The sequence below is a fragment of the Sebastes umbrosus genome, chromosome 6 (genome assembly GCF_015220745.1).
Source record: "Sebastes umbrosus isolate fSebUmb1 chromosome 6, fSebUmb1.pri, whole genome shotgun sequence".
NCBI lineage: Eukaryota > Metazoa > Chordata > Actinopteri > Perciformes > Sebastidae > Sebastes > Sebastes umbrosus.
Genome location: NC_051274.1, coordinates 8,657,299 through 8,673,809, shown reverse-complemented (window position 1 = coordinate 8,673,809; position 16,511 = coordinate 8,657,299). Strand labels below are relative to the sequence as shown.

The 16,511-nt window shown below is 41.4% G+C and overlaps 1 protein-coding gene across 3 annotated transcripts in view; it reads left to right on the top strand.

Moving 5' to 3' along the window:
* The window catches only part of prkcz (protein kinase C, zeta), a 127,236-nt gene that overhangs the window by 97,243 nt on the left and 13,482 nt on the right, over window positions 1-16,511 (top strand). For all 3 annotated transcript variants that reach the window (XM_037773726.1, XM_037773728.1, XM_037773727.1), the window contains 3 exons: window positions 2,820-2,899; window positions 5,113-5,202; window positions 15,384-15,499. In XM_037773726.1, the coding sequence (XP_037629654.1) occupies window positions 2,820-2,899; window positions 5,113-5,202; window positions 15,384-15,499 (286 nt within the window). The remainder of the gene's footprint in view (window positions 1-2,819; window positions 2,900-5,112; window positions 5,203-15,383; window positions 15,500-16,511) is intronic.

Sequence of the window (16,511 nt, the reverse complement as noted above, 5' to 3'; positions counted from 1 at the left end):
CACAAAGAGCTCTGCTTGATAAAAGAGCTCTGGTTGATAAAATTAAACTAAACTAAAACAAAAAACTGAAAAGTTGTTCAACGCAACGTGTCATCATCCAGCAATGCACTGGGTCGGCCAATCAAATTTGTGCAAGCACACATCCCCGGTAGATTCCTTTGAATTTACTTTGCCGTAATAAATTCCTCATAACATTATACATCACTGTGCGTCTGATGAGGCCACGGTCCTTGCTCTGTGCAAAAATCTGCCAATGCCATTGACGCTCAAAAGCAGCAGCACTTTCATCACATTCGCTCCTTGAATTTGCCTTCAGCTTCTGTACTCCTTCTTTATAATTCTTCTGTCTGAATGGTGTCTGCGTGTGCTGCAGGTGTCAAATGGTAAAGAAATTATAATTGGGCACATAGACATGTAAAAATCTCTACAGATCTACACAAAGTAGGTAGGGTGTTTAACCACATGAATGTCTCTAAGTGACTTTCTGTGCACACGTACCTAAGGCTGGAACATACTGTATTCTTCTGGCTGCAAGCAAACATGAATGAGGGTCACTTGTTGACCTTAGCGGGATGTTTCTTTTTATACTTTTGATCATAATCTTTTTAGTTTTTTCCTTTTGTGTGTTTCGAAGCAGCATTTTTGACGCTTCCACACACAGCATTGATGGGATTTATGAGGTGTGTGCGTCCGTTCATCTACACACCTCTGCGACCTGCGGTTACCTATAACACCCTACTCGGTGTGATCACACCCTCAGGGTAGAGGAACCTGTATAATATCCGTCCTATTTGCATTTGTGTTCCTCGAGCCATATGGTATCCTTACATAGCACACCCCCTTCTCTCACACAGCCACCCACACACAGTCCTCTACAACGGAAATTCCTCCATACTACGGTAGCCTCGTGTGACGCATTATGTCTCTGCTGTGACTGTCAGGAGCATAGCGTGGCGCCACGGCTAGCATCTGCCACCAGTACCATCCTCCTGGCGGTCTTACTGGTTTAGAGCAGCAGGTTTCGAGATGAATTCCTGCCAACGGAAACCAACCCTTTCACTATAGGAGCCACCCAGCCATATGCCACCTAGCTAGACCCGGTGCCAGGCCCTGCTTTGGGTATCAGTGCTCCACATGCCAACCCCAGAGCTTTAGACAGACAGACAGCTGGCAAACATTTGATTCAGTTGGGGAACCAGCCACAAGGTGGTATTCACGTTATAATGTCTACAGTTTGAATAACTGAAATATTTTGGATGGAAAAAAATGGTTTAAAGGTCATTCTTGACCTTGAAAACCGTAGTTTGAACGAAAAAACTACTATCTTTTTCCAGAGCTTTCAAACAATGTCTCAAAGTCTTCATCAGGCTGATACTGATACAACAGTATATCTGTGTATCTATCATAAGATAGAATTGGCCGAATCAATATTCTGTTACTGTAACGCCTATTTCTCTCCTCAAATGTTCTCAGAATCATCTTGTATTGTACTGTTCAGCTGTAAAATGAGAAAGTTTGTGGCCCGGCAGCAATGTTGAGATATGTTGAGGAAATACAAAGCACCGCCCACCAGCCGGAGAAGAGCCAATAGGAACGCTCTCTCTCTCTCTGAAATGACCTGTGATTGGCCAAAGTCTTCCGTCACGGGCTAAATTTTTTAAATCCTGAAAACAGAGCCAAGAGGAGTTGCAGAAGTCTAGTTTCCTCTCAGAACACTTCAATTACAATATGCTGAAAGGTTATTATGGAATTTTTGCATAATGATGCCAAAAACTTGTTGCTTACTGAAGCTTTAACTACATAACAAACCCAAACCACGTGCCAAACTCATGTTATGGAGAATCTTGTCATATTTTAACTGCATCTTTACTACAAACAGCACGGTGTGAATTCTGTTGTTGGGGTACTTTTTCTTTTTCTCAGCCGTAGTAGTGTCTGCAGACCTTTCCTCACAGGCTGCACACAGCTTAAACAACCTCCACGGAGAAGCATGTAGAATAAAACTTCATTGTCCACCCGAGTAGAAATCAATCACTAATGCATAACAGCAGCAAGAACATGTAGAACAAAATGTGGTAACAATATACCACTGAGACGAAAGAACGAATCTGAGCCTGGAGCCTGGAGCCTATAGCCTGACAGGCAAAACACAGGGGGAAAAAGTGTCCCCTTATAGCTTAAATGAGGCCAAATACCGATTCATTCATAAGGGTTTCTTTACCAGCTGTACTGGAAAATCTTATCACAGTTAATCACAAATGATGTGCCTGTTGCTGCACTCTTTACCCAGAGATGACTGGTGTTTATAGAGAGCGTATAGCTTCATCTCATCTACATGTCTATTCTGAGGTGTTTTGGGCACAGCAGCCACTTCTTTTATTCTGAAACGTTAGATGGGGAGTACCCACGTCCGTGCGAGAACACACACCGACCGCTCAACCTTGAGCTGTGATTGGAGGAAAAAAGAAAAACTCTGGTCACCTCAGCGTGAAGCACTAATGTGTGAGGCAGCACTACATCCCTCTGTTTTTAGACTGTGAGGGAGAAAAACTATTTTTCACGGGTCTTTGTTCTCGTTTGTATGACATTGTTGAGCTGTGGGAGTCTCAAGGCTGTGTGTGGACCATCAAAAGTGAGAAAAGAGAACAGAAACAGTGTCCTCTGTATCTCCTCCCTTCCTTTGACTCCCACTCAGCAGACATGTCACCCACAGGCAGGTTGGACTGTGAATCATCCTCCTCCCTACTCACGATTGTCCTTTTCCTCCTCTCTCTCTCTCTCTTTTTTGTTGCTGTCCTTCTTCTCTTTTTTGCCAACAGTTATTCTTGAGAAGCCCATTCGCATCCCAAGGTCTCTGTCGGTGAAAGCTGCCAGCGTGCTCAAGGGCTTTCTAAACAAGGTGAGAGCAGTCCACTCCCAGTCAGCCCTCTCTCTCTCTCTCTCTCTCTATCTCTCTCTGTGTGTGTGTGTGTGTGTGTGTACACTGCTGCTCAGTCAAATCACCATGTGTGGGATCATGGCCAAGAGCTTGGGCTCGGACAGCCAGGGAAGGCCTCTTCATTTGATTCAGACTGCCTGAATGTATGTTTTTGTTCCTGCGATTCCATACGGTGAAACTTTAAGGATACCTTCATTTTTTCGCAGTGAGATAGTAGAAACTAGGATACAGCGCAAGGGAAATATTGAACTTACTGTGTGAATGTTTTTGCACGTTTCAGACGTTTTCTATTATGATCTTTCACACATGTAGAACACAACAGGAGATTGTGAACTGGGTGACATGTTCCTTCATCACCATGAACACACACACTGTAGTTTATTTTACCACAAATACTCACTATAGGCCAGGGGTCTCCAACCTTTTTTTTTTTTCCTCTGAGAGATAATTTGACAAAATTAAAGTGGCCGAGAGCTACACGTAGCGCCACCAAGTTGTACATCGCCAACAGCGGACATCATTTCTGTCTTACTTTCGTGGTCCTTTAAGAACATTGCAGCCACCGTAGTCATCACCTCTATTACAATTCCGCCATCGGTGAAGGTCTATTTGTGCTTCGTTAGGATGTGCGCCACTAAACGAAGCCTCTGCTGCAGCGTTGGCCTTCTCCGTCAGTTTGGTAAACAGAGAATGTCGTCTTTTAAGCGTTGTTTTCAGCTCCTTTACCTTCTCCGTTCATAAACTGCTACCGGCCGGAGAGTCCCGTGAAAAGTTTGCCATGGACTTTGGTGAAGTGGCGCTCGACGTTACCTCTTTTACCGACTGACACGCTCGCAACGCAAATGAGACGCACACATTTGTCATCACCCATTCCTCATTAAAATAGTATATTTTTATTGGCCTGGTTATTTTCTGCGGTCATTGTCGAATGTGGTTTACGCTTGCTGGTCTGCTAAAATCACCTGATGTTACTGCGTCGCTGATGTTATGAAATTCGAAAGCAGCGCAACTTGTTTAACTGTCGGCCGATTGGCAAATAATAATTTTGTGTCAGAGGGGGGCGCAATGTCTGTGAATTTGAATGAATAGACATTTAAACTGGTTTACAATGTGAGTTTGTGTTATCAAACTTATGTCCATATTCTTGTAACCTTTAGTGAGCCACTCAGACACAGGTAATGAGCGAGCTACTTGTTGGAGACCCCTGCACTAGGGCACCACATGTAGATCAATCTGCGGCTGAAAGTAGTTCCCAACTAATGCACTATTTCCTCCGGTTTGAGTCACATTTGTTACAGACTATCGTGACCAGCTGTTTGATGAAATTATTGAACCCTTTTCTTTAAAATGAAACTATATATTTTGAGATTAAGATTGATCTCTTCAGTAGGAACCAATGGGCTTGAAACGCTGGACAGTATATGGACACATTGTTTTGATGTCTCCATGGAAATATATAGAATAACACCAGAGTTATAATTTTACTCAAGCAGGTTTACAGGTCTCTGAATGGAAGACGATTGCCTGAAACAAAAAAAATGCACTTTTTGGTAAAGGGTCAGCAGCAAAAGTGATCTGTGGTAAATAAACTACAACATGTAAAAACACAGCTGTGGCCCTTTAAGAAATATATTGATCTATTTTAAATGTACGTTTGTAGAATGAGTACGGAGCATACTGATTTTCTGTGTGCACATTTGCAAAAGTGTTTATGCATTTCAGTCCCTGGTTTCATGTTTTTTGCAACAAGGTTTCTCGTGTGTGACGTGGTAGCGCAGCTCTGATGCACGAGGCTGCTTCTGTTCATGCGAGCAGCCTTCCACATGCACTCTACCTCTGTAAAGTCATCACCATAATTGTTGTGATGAAAAGAGCACACAGTCCAAGTTAAGCTGTTAGCAGGGGGGCTATATGTACACATAAACATGCAGGGCATGATGAAATCATGTGTGGCCAGCATTATTACTAATTGACCACGCTGTTTCATTCTGTTAAGACTGTATAACATCTGAGCTATAATAAGAGAAATTCTATCGTTTGACATATAGTCCCCCCTGGACTTTATTAGTGTCCACATAACGTGGAATCAAGCGGACGGTAAGCCTGCATTTGTCTACATCTAGATTATAAAGAATAATCTTTATGTTTCTGACCAGCTGTCTTGGTCCCAACAGGATCCCAAGGAGCGGCTGGGTTGCCAGGTCCAGACGGGCTTCACAGATATCAAGTCACACACATTTTTCCGCAATATAGACTGGGACCAGGTAAGAGCAGAATGAATGAGGAGAGGAAAAATCACATGCTTTAATTCATGAAATCGTTGTTTATTGCGGCCATTTCAGTGTACACAGAATTTCCAACAAACACTGTAATCTTTCAAAATATACACATTCCATGCCCACAAAAGGAGCGGGGAGAAAAAACATCTTATCTTATATTGCCTATGCCTTTTTCAAAACATATAGATGATGGTCTGCTATGACAAGTTTCACTACAAAATATGAGCCTAAAGAAAAATAAAAAAAATGTCCACAACAAAAACGAGATGAAAACTAAATCAAAATCTTTGAAAAGAAAAAAGTAAGAAAAAAGAAACTGAACCAAGTGGAAAACACATCAACTTTACCAACTCATCCAAAGTATAAAAGAAAAAAAGAGGAAAGAATGGGGATGCAACATCCACAATATCATTTCAAACAGATGTGAGTATGAGGCGGAAGGTGATACACATTCCACTTAGAAATATACTGTAGTTCCTCACTGGTGGGATCAGGGGGTGCGTGTTGCTTCCTGACAGACAGCTGCTGACAGCTGATCTGGGGTCTGTCACAACTAATGTAACAACAAACAGAGAATAAACACTGCACGCCCACATTTAATGCCAATCAGCTCTGGGAACAGTGCACAGCTGTCATTTCACATTCTCATTTGCCTCTGTCAAAACCAGATAGTAGATAGTATGGGTCTACTGTATATATCAAGAGCTTAAATAACACAGAGAGCACCCTCCTATTGTGATCTGAACAGGCACATGAGTGAGGTGGAGCCCTTTGTGTGTGTGTGTGTGTGTGTGTGTGTGTTAAAAAATGGATGATATAGTTATAGACATTGTGTGTAGACTAGTAGTGCCTTCCCCCTCTGTGGAGCAACGAGGCAAATTAAAGTGAATTCTTAATCACACACGCATGCACACACACACACACACACACATATAATCGCACCAACATGTGTGTGTGTGTGTGTGGGGGGGTTGAAGTTGCGGTTCGGTGATTGATGGCGTAGCTCTGACGCACAAAATGATTTGAGACGGGACTTGAAAGAAGGGGGGAGGTATGAGATGATCAGTTGAAAGGTGTTTTAATGATACCAATACATTTATTTATCATGTAAATATATTTCACTTGTACTGTCAGTGATGTAGGTCAGTAAGTTAAGTGTTGTTCTTGATCCCATTTAAGGGTCAACCATAGACCTTTGCATTTGTATAAGTAGCAGTTAGTATAAGATTGCTCTCGCATGAGTCCAAATTCAACATTATATCATGAAAGCGCTACCAAAAATCCATAACCATATGCTTATGATTCATGGAATTGTAACATTAAATGCGATGTAATTACTGCACTAAGTTCCACTTCTTTTAATCAGTTAGCTGATTATCATAAATCAATTTAGAATATATCATAATACAGATGATGTTGACCTCAGTCATTATCATTGCATAGGCGAATATCATTATCAAAAATATCATCATTTACAGACGTGATGCCAGTTGTTGCATTTGAATCTATTAAAGAAAATAGAGCCCTTATTTCCTGAATTCTACACTGTTGTAGGAGAGCACTTGTTTCCAGTTTACAAGCACCGCGCTACTTTATTAGACAGATATTAGCGCGAATGCTAATTAAAGATGAATCAAGGCCACTTCTCTAGCCTCATTGTTGCCATGTCCCTCATGGGACAATTAGGTGGGGTGGCAGGTAGTACAGTGGCATAAAAGAGGGGGAAAACAATTGTCAAGAGTGTGTTAATGAGTGCTGCCACGGTGCCTGTGAAGTACACACCAAAGGCAAACTCGGGAAAGATATCAAAGCGGAGAGGAATCCTGAGCCCAGTGACAAAGCTCCCATGTAGCACAGAGGGAAAACAAGTTGACAAAGCTGTGAGAGGAGGAGAAGCGACGCTCTCTGCCCTCAAACTGGAAACCTGTCTCCAGACCTGACAGGCCTGGCACGCCGCTACTGTTGTTACCACATATTAATATTCATCAGACAGTTCCTGAGGGAGCGCTGAGTTTTCTCTCTGAAGAGATGACACATTTGAATATCATTTACCTGCCGTCCTCTTTTATGCCCTCGCCAAATCCACAGTTCTTCACTGCCAGAGAACTGTCAAGTTGATGAGCGTTGAGAAGAAATGTATAATTTGGAAGTGGGTACAACTGGATTTCACTATTGTGAGTTAATTTTCATTGACACTGAGATCACATTTTGGAAAGAAACCAGATATCTAACCCCTGTACTGTATGTTGTGGGTGCATCTTTGTCTTACCTTTGAACCAATACATAGTTTACTTTACCTTGCTGTTTTGTTCCACAATAACAACAGAAAGTTAAAAGTTGGCAGCATAATTGATACACAATTGATGTTTTAGTACAGGCAAGATTATGAGTTTGGGATCAAAAATAATTTGAAAGCTACAGCGTTCGTTGACTGGTTGGCCGAATTTAAATGTTTCTCACAGCCTGGTTTACCTCTCCAGCACAGTTGCCTGTAATTGGTCAACATTGGTCATGTGACTGGTTTGAGCTTTGCATTTTTGTCTTGCATAGACCCGTTTTAATTTCATTAACCAAAACTATGAATATGTTCGTCAGCGACCCTTTTTTTTCCATGACTAAGACAAGATGCTGAGGAGACGACAGCGACGTCATCAAACACTCACGACTGTGATTATATCAACATGCAATATCGTTAAAAAAATAAAAACTTTACCAAAATATATTTTTTATTTTTGTTGACAAAAAATAGTAGACTAAATATTATGTTTAGTCATATAAATGTTTTTTGTTTTTTTCAATACAGCAGTTTGGTGTTCTGTGCTGCGTGTCCCACATCAGGACTACACCGTCAGCACATAATGAGCACAGTCAGGAGGACTCAGAGTAACTCACTGACTTAGAAGTTAACGTTAACAATGACAACAGCAGAGCTTAGGAGAAAGAAACCAGGTGATATTTTGGCTAATCTAGACAGAATGAAACATTCAATATAATGTGATGACTAAAACAGTTTTCTCTGACTAAGATAAGACAAAAATTCCTAGACTTTTAGTCGGCTAAAAACAGGATGAGGATGACTAAATATAATAAACTAGAATGGCACTTGGAGAGAGCAGACCTCCGCCAAGCTGCCCAAGTACGATTCCCACCCCTCTACGTTCAGCCTTCACCACGTGTATTTTTGTTTATGTGGAGAACAGCTGTATGTAGCGGAGCATCGTAAAACACTTCATTTAAACTTGACAGAAACAAAGTAAAACTCACCTAAACTGTTGTCGTTACTCTTTCCAACAATCACCAAGTGTGCTTTTGTCGAACTCGACTGTAATTTCACCGAATTTAATGTGAAAAAATGCCGAATCTACAGGTGTCCCTCCCTCCCTCCACCCGCCGCTCTCTCGCTGTCCCTCTCTCTGCAGGCAGAAGGAAAGAGGCAGGGTGACGCGTCATGAACGCGTCATCAGTTACACTGCGCATGTCCTAAAGCCTGTGGTGTTAATGCACAGGCTGAGCGGAGTTATTAAAAAAAATTCCCGAAGCCGGATAATGATCCGGATCGCCACCAAAATCTAATGGATTGTTCATTTTGCCACACCCCACCCCTCCAAAAAATGTTATTCGAATCCATCGCAGACTTTTGGAGTAATCATCCAAACGGACAAACCAACAAACCAACAAACAAACCAACGCTGGTGAAAACATAACCTCCTCCCTAGGCCTTCGGCCTTGGCGGAGGTAAAAATTATAATGATATAATGAATAATGATTCCTGATTCATTTTTGGGTTATTTTAGGCGCCAAAAAAGTACATTTGAAAGACTGAACAGCAGTGTCATCTGAGGTAGAGTGGTAGTCTCATGTAGCTTTTTGTTAGTCTTTTGTTCTTAAAGCGCTTAGTTGTACCATAGTTGTGCATGCACTGAGTTTCTTGGCTGAACTGTTGGCTTGTTTACAACCTGTCTGTCAAGTTATCATTGTGTCGCCATGTTCCTGAATCTCAGCACTTGAAGTTACATTAACTATGTTTAACAAAAAAGGAAAAATAACAGCAAGCCTTTTCACACACAGCACCATGTTTTCTATCCAGAGATGTCCCTTTTGTCCATCGAAGTGAGCTCCGTACATAAACAATACACTGTTTTTCTCTGTGGGGTGTTTACTGTCTGACAGCAGATCTGTACAAGAAGACAATATTTTGAAAGATATTTCACTTCCAAAATTCAAACCGTGAACAGTGAAGTGAAGGCACTTGGCCTCTCTGATGTTAATCTCCTTGTTCTTATGGAGATGTGCTTCTGCAGCGCTGTGGAGCTCCACTCCAGTGTGATTAAGTGGTACGGTCCAAGTGTGTGATGCATGGCTTCACATCTGTTGACTGTGGTAAGACTGCAGTCACATTAACAATCGTCCAATCCTGTCCTGAAAGCATCAATGTCACTGGAATTCACACACACACACACACACACACAGACACACGCACACACACACACACACACACACACACACACACACACACACACACACACACACACACACACACACACACGTACACACACACACTCTGACAGGTGCTTGTGATCTGAGAACCCATGGATTGCCTGTATAGCCCTGGCGCTCATTTGGTTCTTTCATGTGCCCCTCTGGCCTCAGGGGCACTCCTTGTGTGTGTGTGTGTGTGTGTGTGTGTGTGTGCGCGCGTGCATGTGCATGTGTGTATGTATCAGGCTGGTTCCTGGCCTTCAGTGTGCTTCATTACCACCACACAGAGCTTCAGCCTGCCCAACAACACATCAGACAGACTGGGGAAAGTAGGAGGAGAGGGATGTGAAAAAGATGAAAGAATTGACAATGAGTAAGACATAGACAAACGGAGAGGAGGAAGATGGAGACAGGATGTGAGGGGGTGAAACTGACAGAGGAGTGTAGGTAGGTGCTGAAAAAAGCTTCCAAAAAATAGCAAAGAGAGAAAGAGAGAGAGAAATTGGGGAGAAGGTGGGCCAATTTGACGGAGAGGGAGCGATAGAAAAAGGTATAAAGAGAGAAAGTGAGTTGTTGTGTGTTGTTTGTTTGTTTGAAGCTGTTCCCACAGAGCACTTTGAACCAATAACACTAATGAAGCATAGAAACTGCTGCAAAAGCCAGCAGGAGAACCCGGAGTGTAGTAGGGGTTTACTGAACACACACGCACACAAACAAGAAGTGGAACTGGAAAGCAAGTTGTGGGTGTTTGATTGATTCCTCGACAGTGTTCATACCTAAACAACAAAATAGGTCATTAGTCAGTGCCTTCCAAAATTGCTTTTCTGATCTGCCGTCTCTATGGTTACGGTTTGGTTTAAGTTTAGACAACTAAAACTACTTGGTTAAAGAGGAACTCCACAAATTGTACACACAGGTGTTGGGGAACCACACAAGGCTCGCTCTTCCCTCCCAGTGGGAGCTGTGTGATGTCTGATAAATGTTCCAGAGTGATGTCACTTGAGTCAGCGTTGGGTCGGAAGACTGAAAGTTTGAAAATAAAAAAAAAAATCTGGAGGTGTGGAGTTAGAAAGAAGTGAGACATCTCTGCTGGAGGCATAACACACCCAAATCTCTGACCCAACTGTCAGCAGTTGAGTAGGGTGGGTAATGTAGGCTCCAATTGAATCTGTCCAATGTCCAAAATTATATATTTATTATATGATATTATTATATAATGCGATGATAAATCAGTGGAGTACTCTTTTAAGGATAGAAAATGATACATCTTGGCCATTGATAAAAGAAACCATTGTCGGTTTTTGTAGTTGTATTGTATTTTAGTCAGAACCCTCCCTGTTTTCTGATCTCCTGTTTTAATTTGCTGTAAATATAACCTCAACACTTCCTCCATGTGTACCTGTTGTCTTGATATATTCAGCATAATGTAGATTTCCACAGCCCCAATCCAATCAGTGCAACAGTCATGTCATGTCAAGTCTCACTTTCTTTTTCTCTAATAGAAATACTGTTTTCATTCAGCCAATTAATTTCAGTGGCTTCCAGTTTGCTGTTTTTCCATTAATGAAACACAACTCTTCCTGCACATTAAGCAATCTAGCAACTCAAGGGGGAAATAATCCCTCCATTACCTGGTAGACTTTTAACTTTTATTATTACTTCATTATTATTCACATTACCCCACTCTTACCATTTTGTCTATCAAAATATTATCCCTTCTTAAAATTAGTAATAAAATTATTACTTTAATTGCAAAGTGCTTTGTGAAAATTACAATATGACCCCATTTTACAGTATTATTACAAAAACATTATTCCATTGTTACCTTGTTATATATATATTATATAATAAAGTGCCAAAAAGGTTTAACAGGCAGACAGAGAGGCGGGTGCCTTAAAATGATTTCACTGTAATGGATCATTTAGATGGAATTTCAGAATGCACAGATCTTCATATTGTACGGTTATTCAATCAACAATATATCACCCAATTGAATTTGCATCATCAGCCTCATAAATATGGGTTAGAAGGGGCCTGCTACACGTACTAGTCGGTTCAAAGGTTATTATCATATTCACGCTGTTGATTACGATACAAATAGAAGAAGACAACGCTGACCTTTAGCAGCCATAGTAATTATGATGGGAGCAAAGAAGGAAGTCAGGTGATGGTCATATAAAGAGCAACAAAGTCTGCGTATGTAGGAGGCTGTGTGGATCATGGATGTATATTAAGAACTAGATATAGCACCGCCGCTCAGCCATGCTTCGAATTTTTTTCAAGTGGCCACTCACGACATTGCAATTAATAATTCCCATGTGGCCCAAAAAGCATTTTCCCCATAGACCACCATTGTAAAAGAGAACTGTGTAAAACTGTTGACAGGAACCTCCACCTATAAACATGGTCAATTATTACACTTTGTAGCGTACATTTTTAAGCCATGGGGTTTTCAATCTTTGTAAAACTTTTCCAAAGCCCAGAAAAGTCATTTTTTCTGAATGATGTCACTGCTGAACGATTTGCTCGTTCACAAAGCCCAGCTGGGCCAGAAGCATGATGGGATTAACACTACTGCGCATATTCAGTAGGCCGCATATCCCTGGAAGTAACCTGGAAGCTTTTTTTGGTTTGCGCGCCAGATGATTCTGTAATACATCGAGAGACTGCTGTACGTGTCCTGTGTGAAACCAAAAGTCAGCAATGACTTTTTTTTACCTACTTTTGTTATGTAACTTACATACTTAATTAACGCCAAGTATGCAAGTTACGTAACAAACCTTTTCTTAATTAAATCCAAACCATGACCTTTTCCTAAACCTAACCAAGTAGTTTTGTTTATACCTCAAGCTGCTTTGTTTCAATTCACAACGTTAAGTTTCATTTTCACAACGTGGTAGATGTAGTTTTGCTGTCTGAACCATGAGAACGGTAGTGATAAACAGACTGATAATGGACATTCAATCGGCTGATAATATTTGACACTCAAAGACTGTATATAGCCTATACATATCTTTAATTCAATTTACTTTTTGACATTAAAATTCATATCATAAAAATATAAAAAATAGCTGACTATCGGCTATCGGACAGCACCTGAATCAGCCTTCAAAAACCATATTGATTTATCACTATTTTAAGCTTCCCCTAAGCTTACTTCTAGTTATTCTTAGATTGAGGAAACAGCCAAAAACAACACGGAGAGCAAACCTGTGTACCTGTGGTCTGACTTTATTGTGTTCTCAGAAAATATCCTCTGTGCACATTTTAACAGGATGAGGGACCGATGTGAAACCATGGAAACAAACCACACAAAAACTCTGCTGGCTGAATCACACGGGCACAATTACTCTGCTGCCTCAACCTTCTCTGCTCTGTTGTTTTTCCTCTCCCTTTTTTCAGTCCCGTCTTCATTTCCACAGAGACATGTAGCGGATCTGACCATATGGAAAAGAGCCACAGTGTTTAAACCTGCTTGGTGTACTGTATAGCACACTTTTATGTTATGGGCTCTTTGACTGTTTAATCATCTCCCTCCTTTCCTTGTATTTTTCAGACCTACTTATTGTGTCAAATGAAGGCACTGACAAGTCAATTGCAAGTCAATTAAATCAACACTCAACATCAATTAAAACTTTTCATTGCATTATAGGCGTGGCAGATCCTGTACGGTCAAGTAAAGACAATTTTAGTTATATAGGCCACACATTTTTTTACAGAGTGCTAATTGTTAACACCAAAACCATCAACATGTTAATCTGACTCTCTATATACTTTCTCTTTTCCTCTCTGTGGCTCTCAGCTGGTTAAAAAAGGCTCAGTAATTTCCCTCAAACAGCTGGTCACTGTAGTTTTTAATGAACGTTACTCAAACAGGAGGAAATGGTGTGTTTGTTGGGAACTATTTTCAGTGGCGGATGAATCCACATTTGGTTCTGTAGTGAGTATTTGAGGCAGCAGGGCGTTGTATGAGTCAAGATAAACTAGAGTGTGTGTGTGTGTGTGTGTTCATGGTAATGAAGGAACATGTCAGTGCAACAGTGTGTCTCATTAGGCGTTTTTCGGACCAGAGGAGCTTTTTCATGGTTCTAAGTTTGTTCTAAAAAAAACTGTTTTTTTATTGTGTCCGCACCGCAAGAGCTAGGAATGATCGTAGTTCTTAGAACGCTGTTTTGGGGCACTTTTTTTAGCTCCTATTTCAGAGTAGGTTCTCTCCCAGCACAAGAGGAACCATGAGTGATGTACGTGTACGTGTGATTGGTTGAACACATGAGCCAATGAAGCACTCGCAACCGTCATTTTTTAAAACCCGTTTGCCGTGTAAACAACAAGCAACACATACCACAAACAACAGCTTGTAACAAGAACAACGGAAGAAAACACGGACAAATAGACCGACAGTCCAGAAGTTTACTCGTCCATGACCTCACACCTACTGAGCCAAAGAACGAGTGAAAGCCGCTGCTCAGCGAGCTAACCCACTAGCACAAAGGTTAACCCACTAGCACAAAGGCTAACCCACTAGCACAAAGGTTAACCCACTAGCACAAAGGCTAACCCAGTAGCACAAAGTCTAACCCACTAGCACAAAGGCTAACCCACTAGCACAAAGGCTAACCCACTAGCACAAAGGTTAACCCACTAGCACAAAGGCTAACCCACTAGCACAAAGGCTAACCCACTAGCACAAAGGCTAACCCACTAGCACAAAGGCTAACCCACTAGCACAAAGGTTAACCCACTAGCACAAAGTCTAACCCAGTAGCACAAAGGCTAACCCAGTAGCACAAAGGCTAACCCACTAGCACAAAGGCTAACCCACTAGCACAAAGGCTAACCCACTAGCACAAAGGCTAACCCATTAGCACAAAGTCTAACCCAGTAGCACAAAGGCTAACCCAGTAGCACAAAGGCTAACCCACTAGCACAAAGGCTAACCCAGTAGCACAAAGGCTTACCCATTAGCACAAAGGCTTACCCACTAGCACAAAGGCTAACCCACTAGCACAAAGGCTAACCCAGTAGCACAAAGGCTAACCCACTAGCACAAAGGCTTACCCACTAGCACAAAATCTAACCCACTAGCACAAAGGCTTACCCACTAGCACAAAGGCTTACCCACTAGCACAAAGGCTAACCCAGTAGCACAAAGGCTAACCCACTAGCACAAAGGCTAACCCAGTAGCACAAAGGCTAACCCAATAGCACAAAGGCTAACCCACTAGCACAAAGGCTAACCCAGTAGCACAAAGGCTAACCCAATAGCACAAAGGCTAACCCAATAGCACAAAGGCTAACCCAGTAGCACAAAGGCTAACCCAATAGCACAAAGGCTAACCCACTAGCACAAAGATTAACCTACTAGCACAAAGGCTGACCCAGTACTGTACCAGTGCTCTTAAATGTGAGCTAAAAAGGTTTGATTAATTAATAATTAATTCATAACCACTCAAATATGGCTCCATATGCTTTAGGTAATCATGTATAATTATAATAATACTTTTGATCAAAGCAGGGGATGTGCAGTTTCCCAAACAGCAAATCAATGGCCTGCAAATGCAGAATGTTTTAATTTAGAGTACATGACGTGCTTTGTTTTGTTTTTTTCTACATTGTCTCCACTCTCCATTATTGAGTAAGAACTATTGTTGTCCACAACTCATTTTTATGTGTTTGTTTTTCCTCAGCTGGAGAAGAAAGAGATGACGCCGCCCTTCAAACCTCAAATCACTGATGACTACGGCCTCGAAAACTTTGACACGCAGTTTACTAATGAACCAGTGCAGCTAACACCAGATGATGAGTAAGTATACCGCCTCTTGAACTCAAAGCACTGTTCAAGTTAAATTAAATAACAGTTAAATTCAATTTAAGTGAAACCATTAAAGTCAACGTTATGTGCACGATTTAGAGCACGCTTCCACATGTGTATTAAAAAACTATGCACTTCTATATGAAGATCTCTTTGCAGAGACTTGAAATTTGCCTGAGGTCACGTCTGTCATCATGTCTGTTTTGTTCTTTGTTATGTGACATCTCAAGTCACTACATTTCAATCATTTTGACAGCAATACATTTTTATCCAAGTCAAGCAGGTTTTAGGTCTCTGCGATGTTAATAGTGTAGTGTAACCGCAAACCTTTACAGCCTTTTAAAATCAAGTTTTAGTCTCACTTTCTGTGTAAAGAAGACTACAGACTATTGTACATAGTTCTGTTTTTCAAAACCGTTTTTTGGACACATTTCTTTATATTATAATTTTCTTTATTTTATTTGTGGAAACCGTATCTAAGCCTCGAGCTTCTGAGTGAGAGTTTCCCATGACATCGCTTTGAGTGTCAATTGAAAATCGGCGTTGCTAGGAGACACACTGTTCACTTCTATGGTGGGCTGATGTCTGTGCCTTTAAAACATTCAACATGTTTGAAGACCAGCATGCTGTTAAGTTTGTATTCCACTCAGAAAGTTGCAGCCTAGCTTGCTTTTTCATTCATGTTATTTCAACACCTGCTGAGTCATCAGCACCTCCTGCGCACTCAGTGCTGTGTTCGTCCCATGGTGTAGAGATGAGGGGGAGGCTAAGTAGTGTTAGCCGTCCCTGTGTCATCGGTCCAGATGTGGTGATGGGTGGTCAAAACTCACAGCAAGGGGGCAGTCTTGAATCACTGAGTCATGTAGTAAGGTGCTGAGGTCACAGATGGGGCGAAGCAATTGGCAGCGATGTCGGCCCCCAGCTAAGTCACAACAAGTGTTCACTTTGTCAGCAATTTCTTTTATTTAGTCTTAGTCCTGTGTCAAATGTCCACGTTAGTATT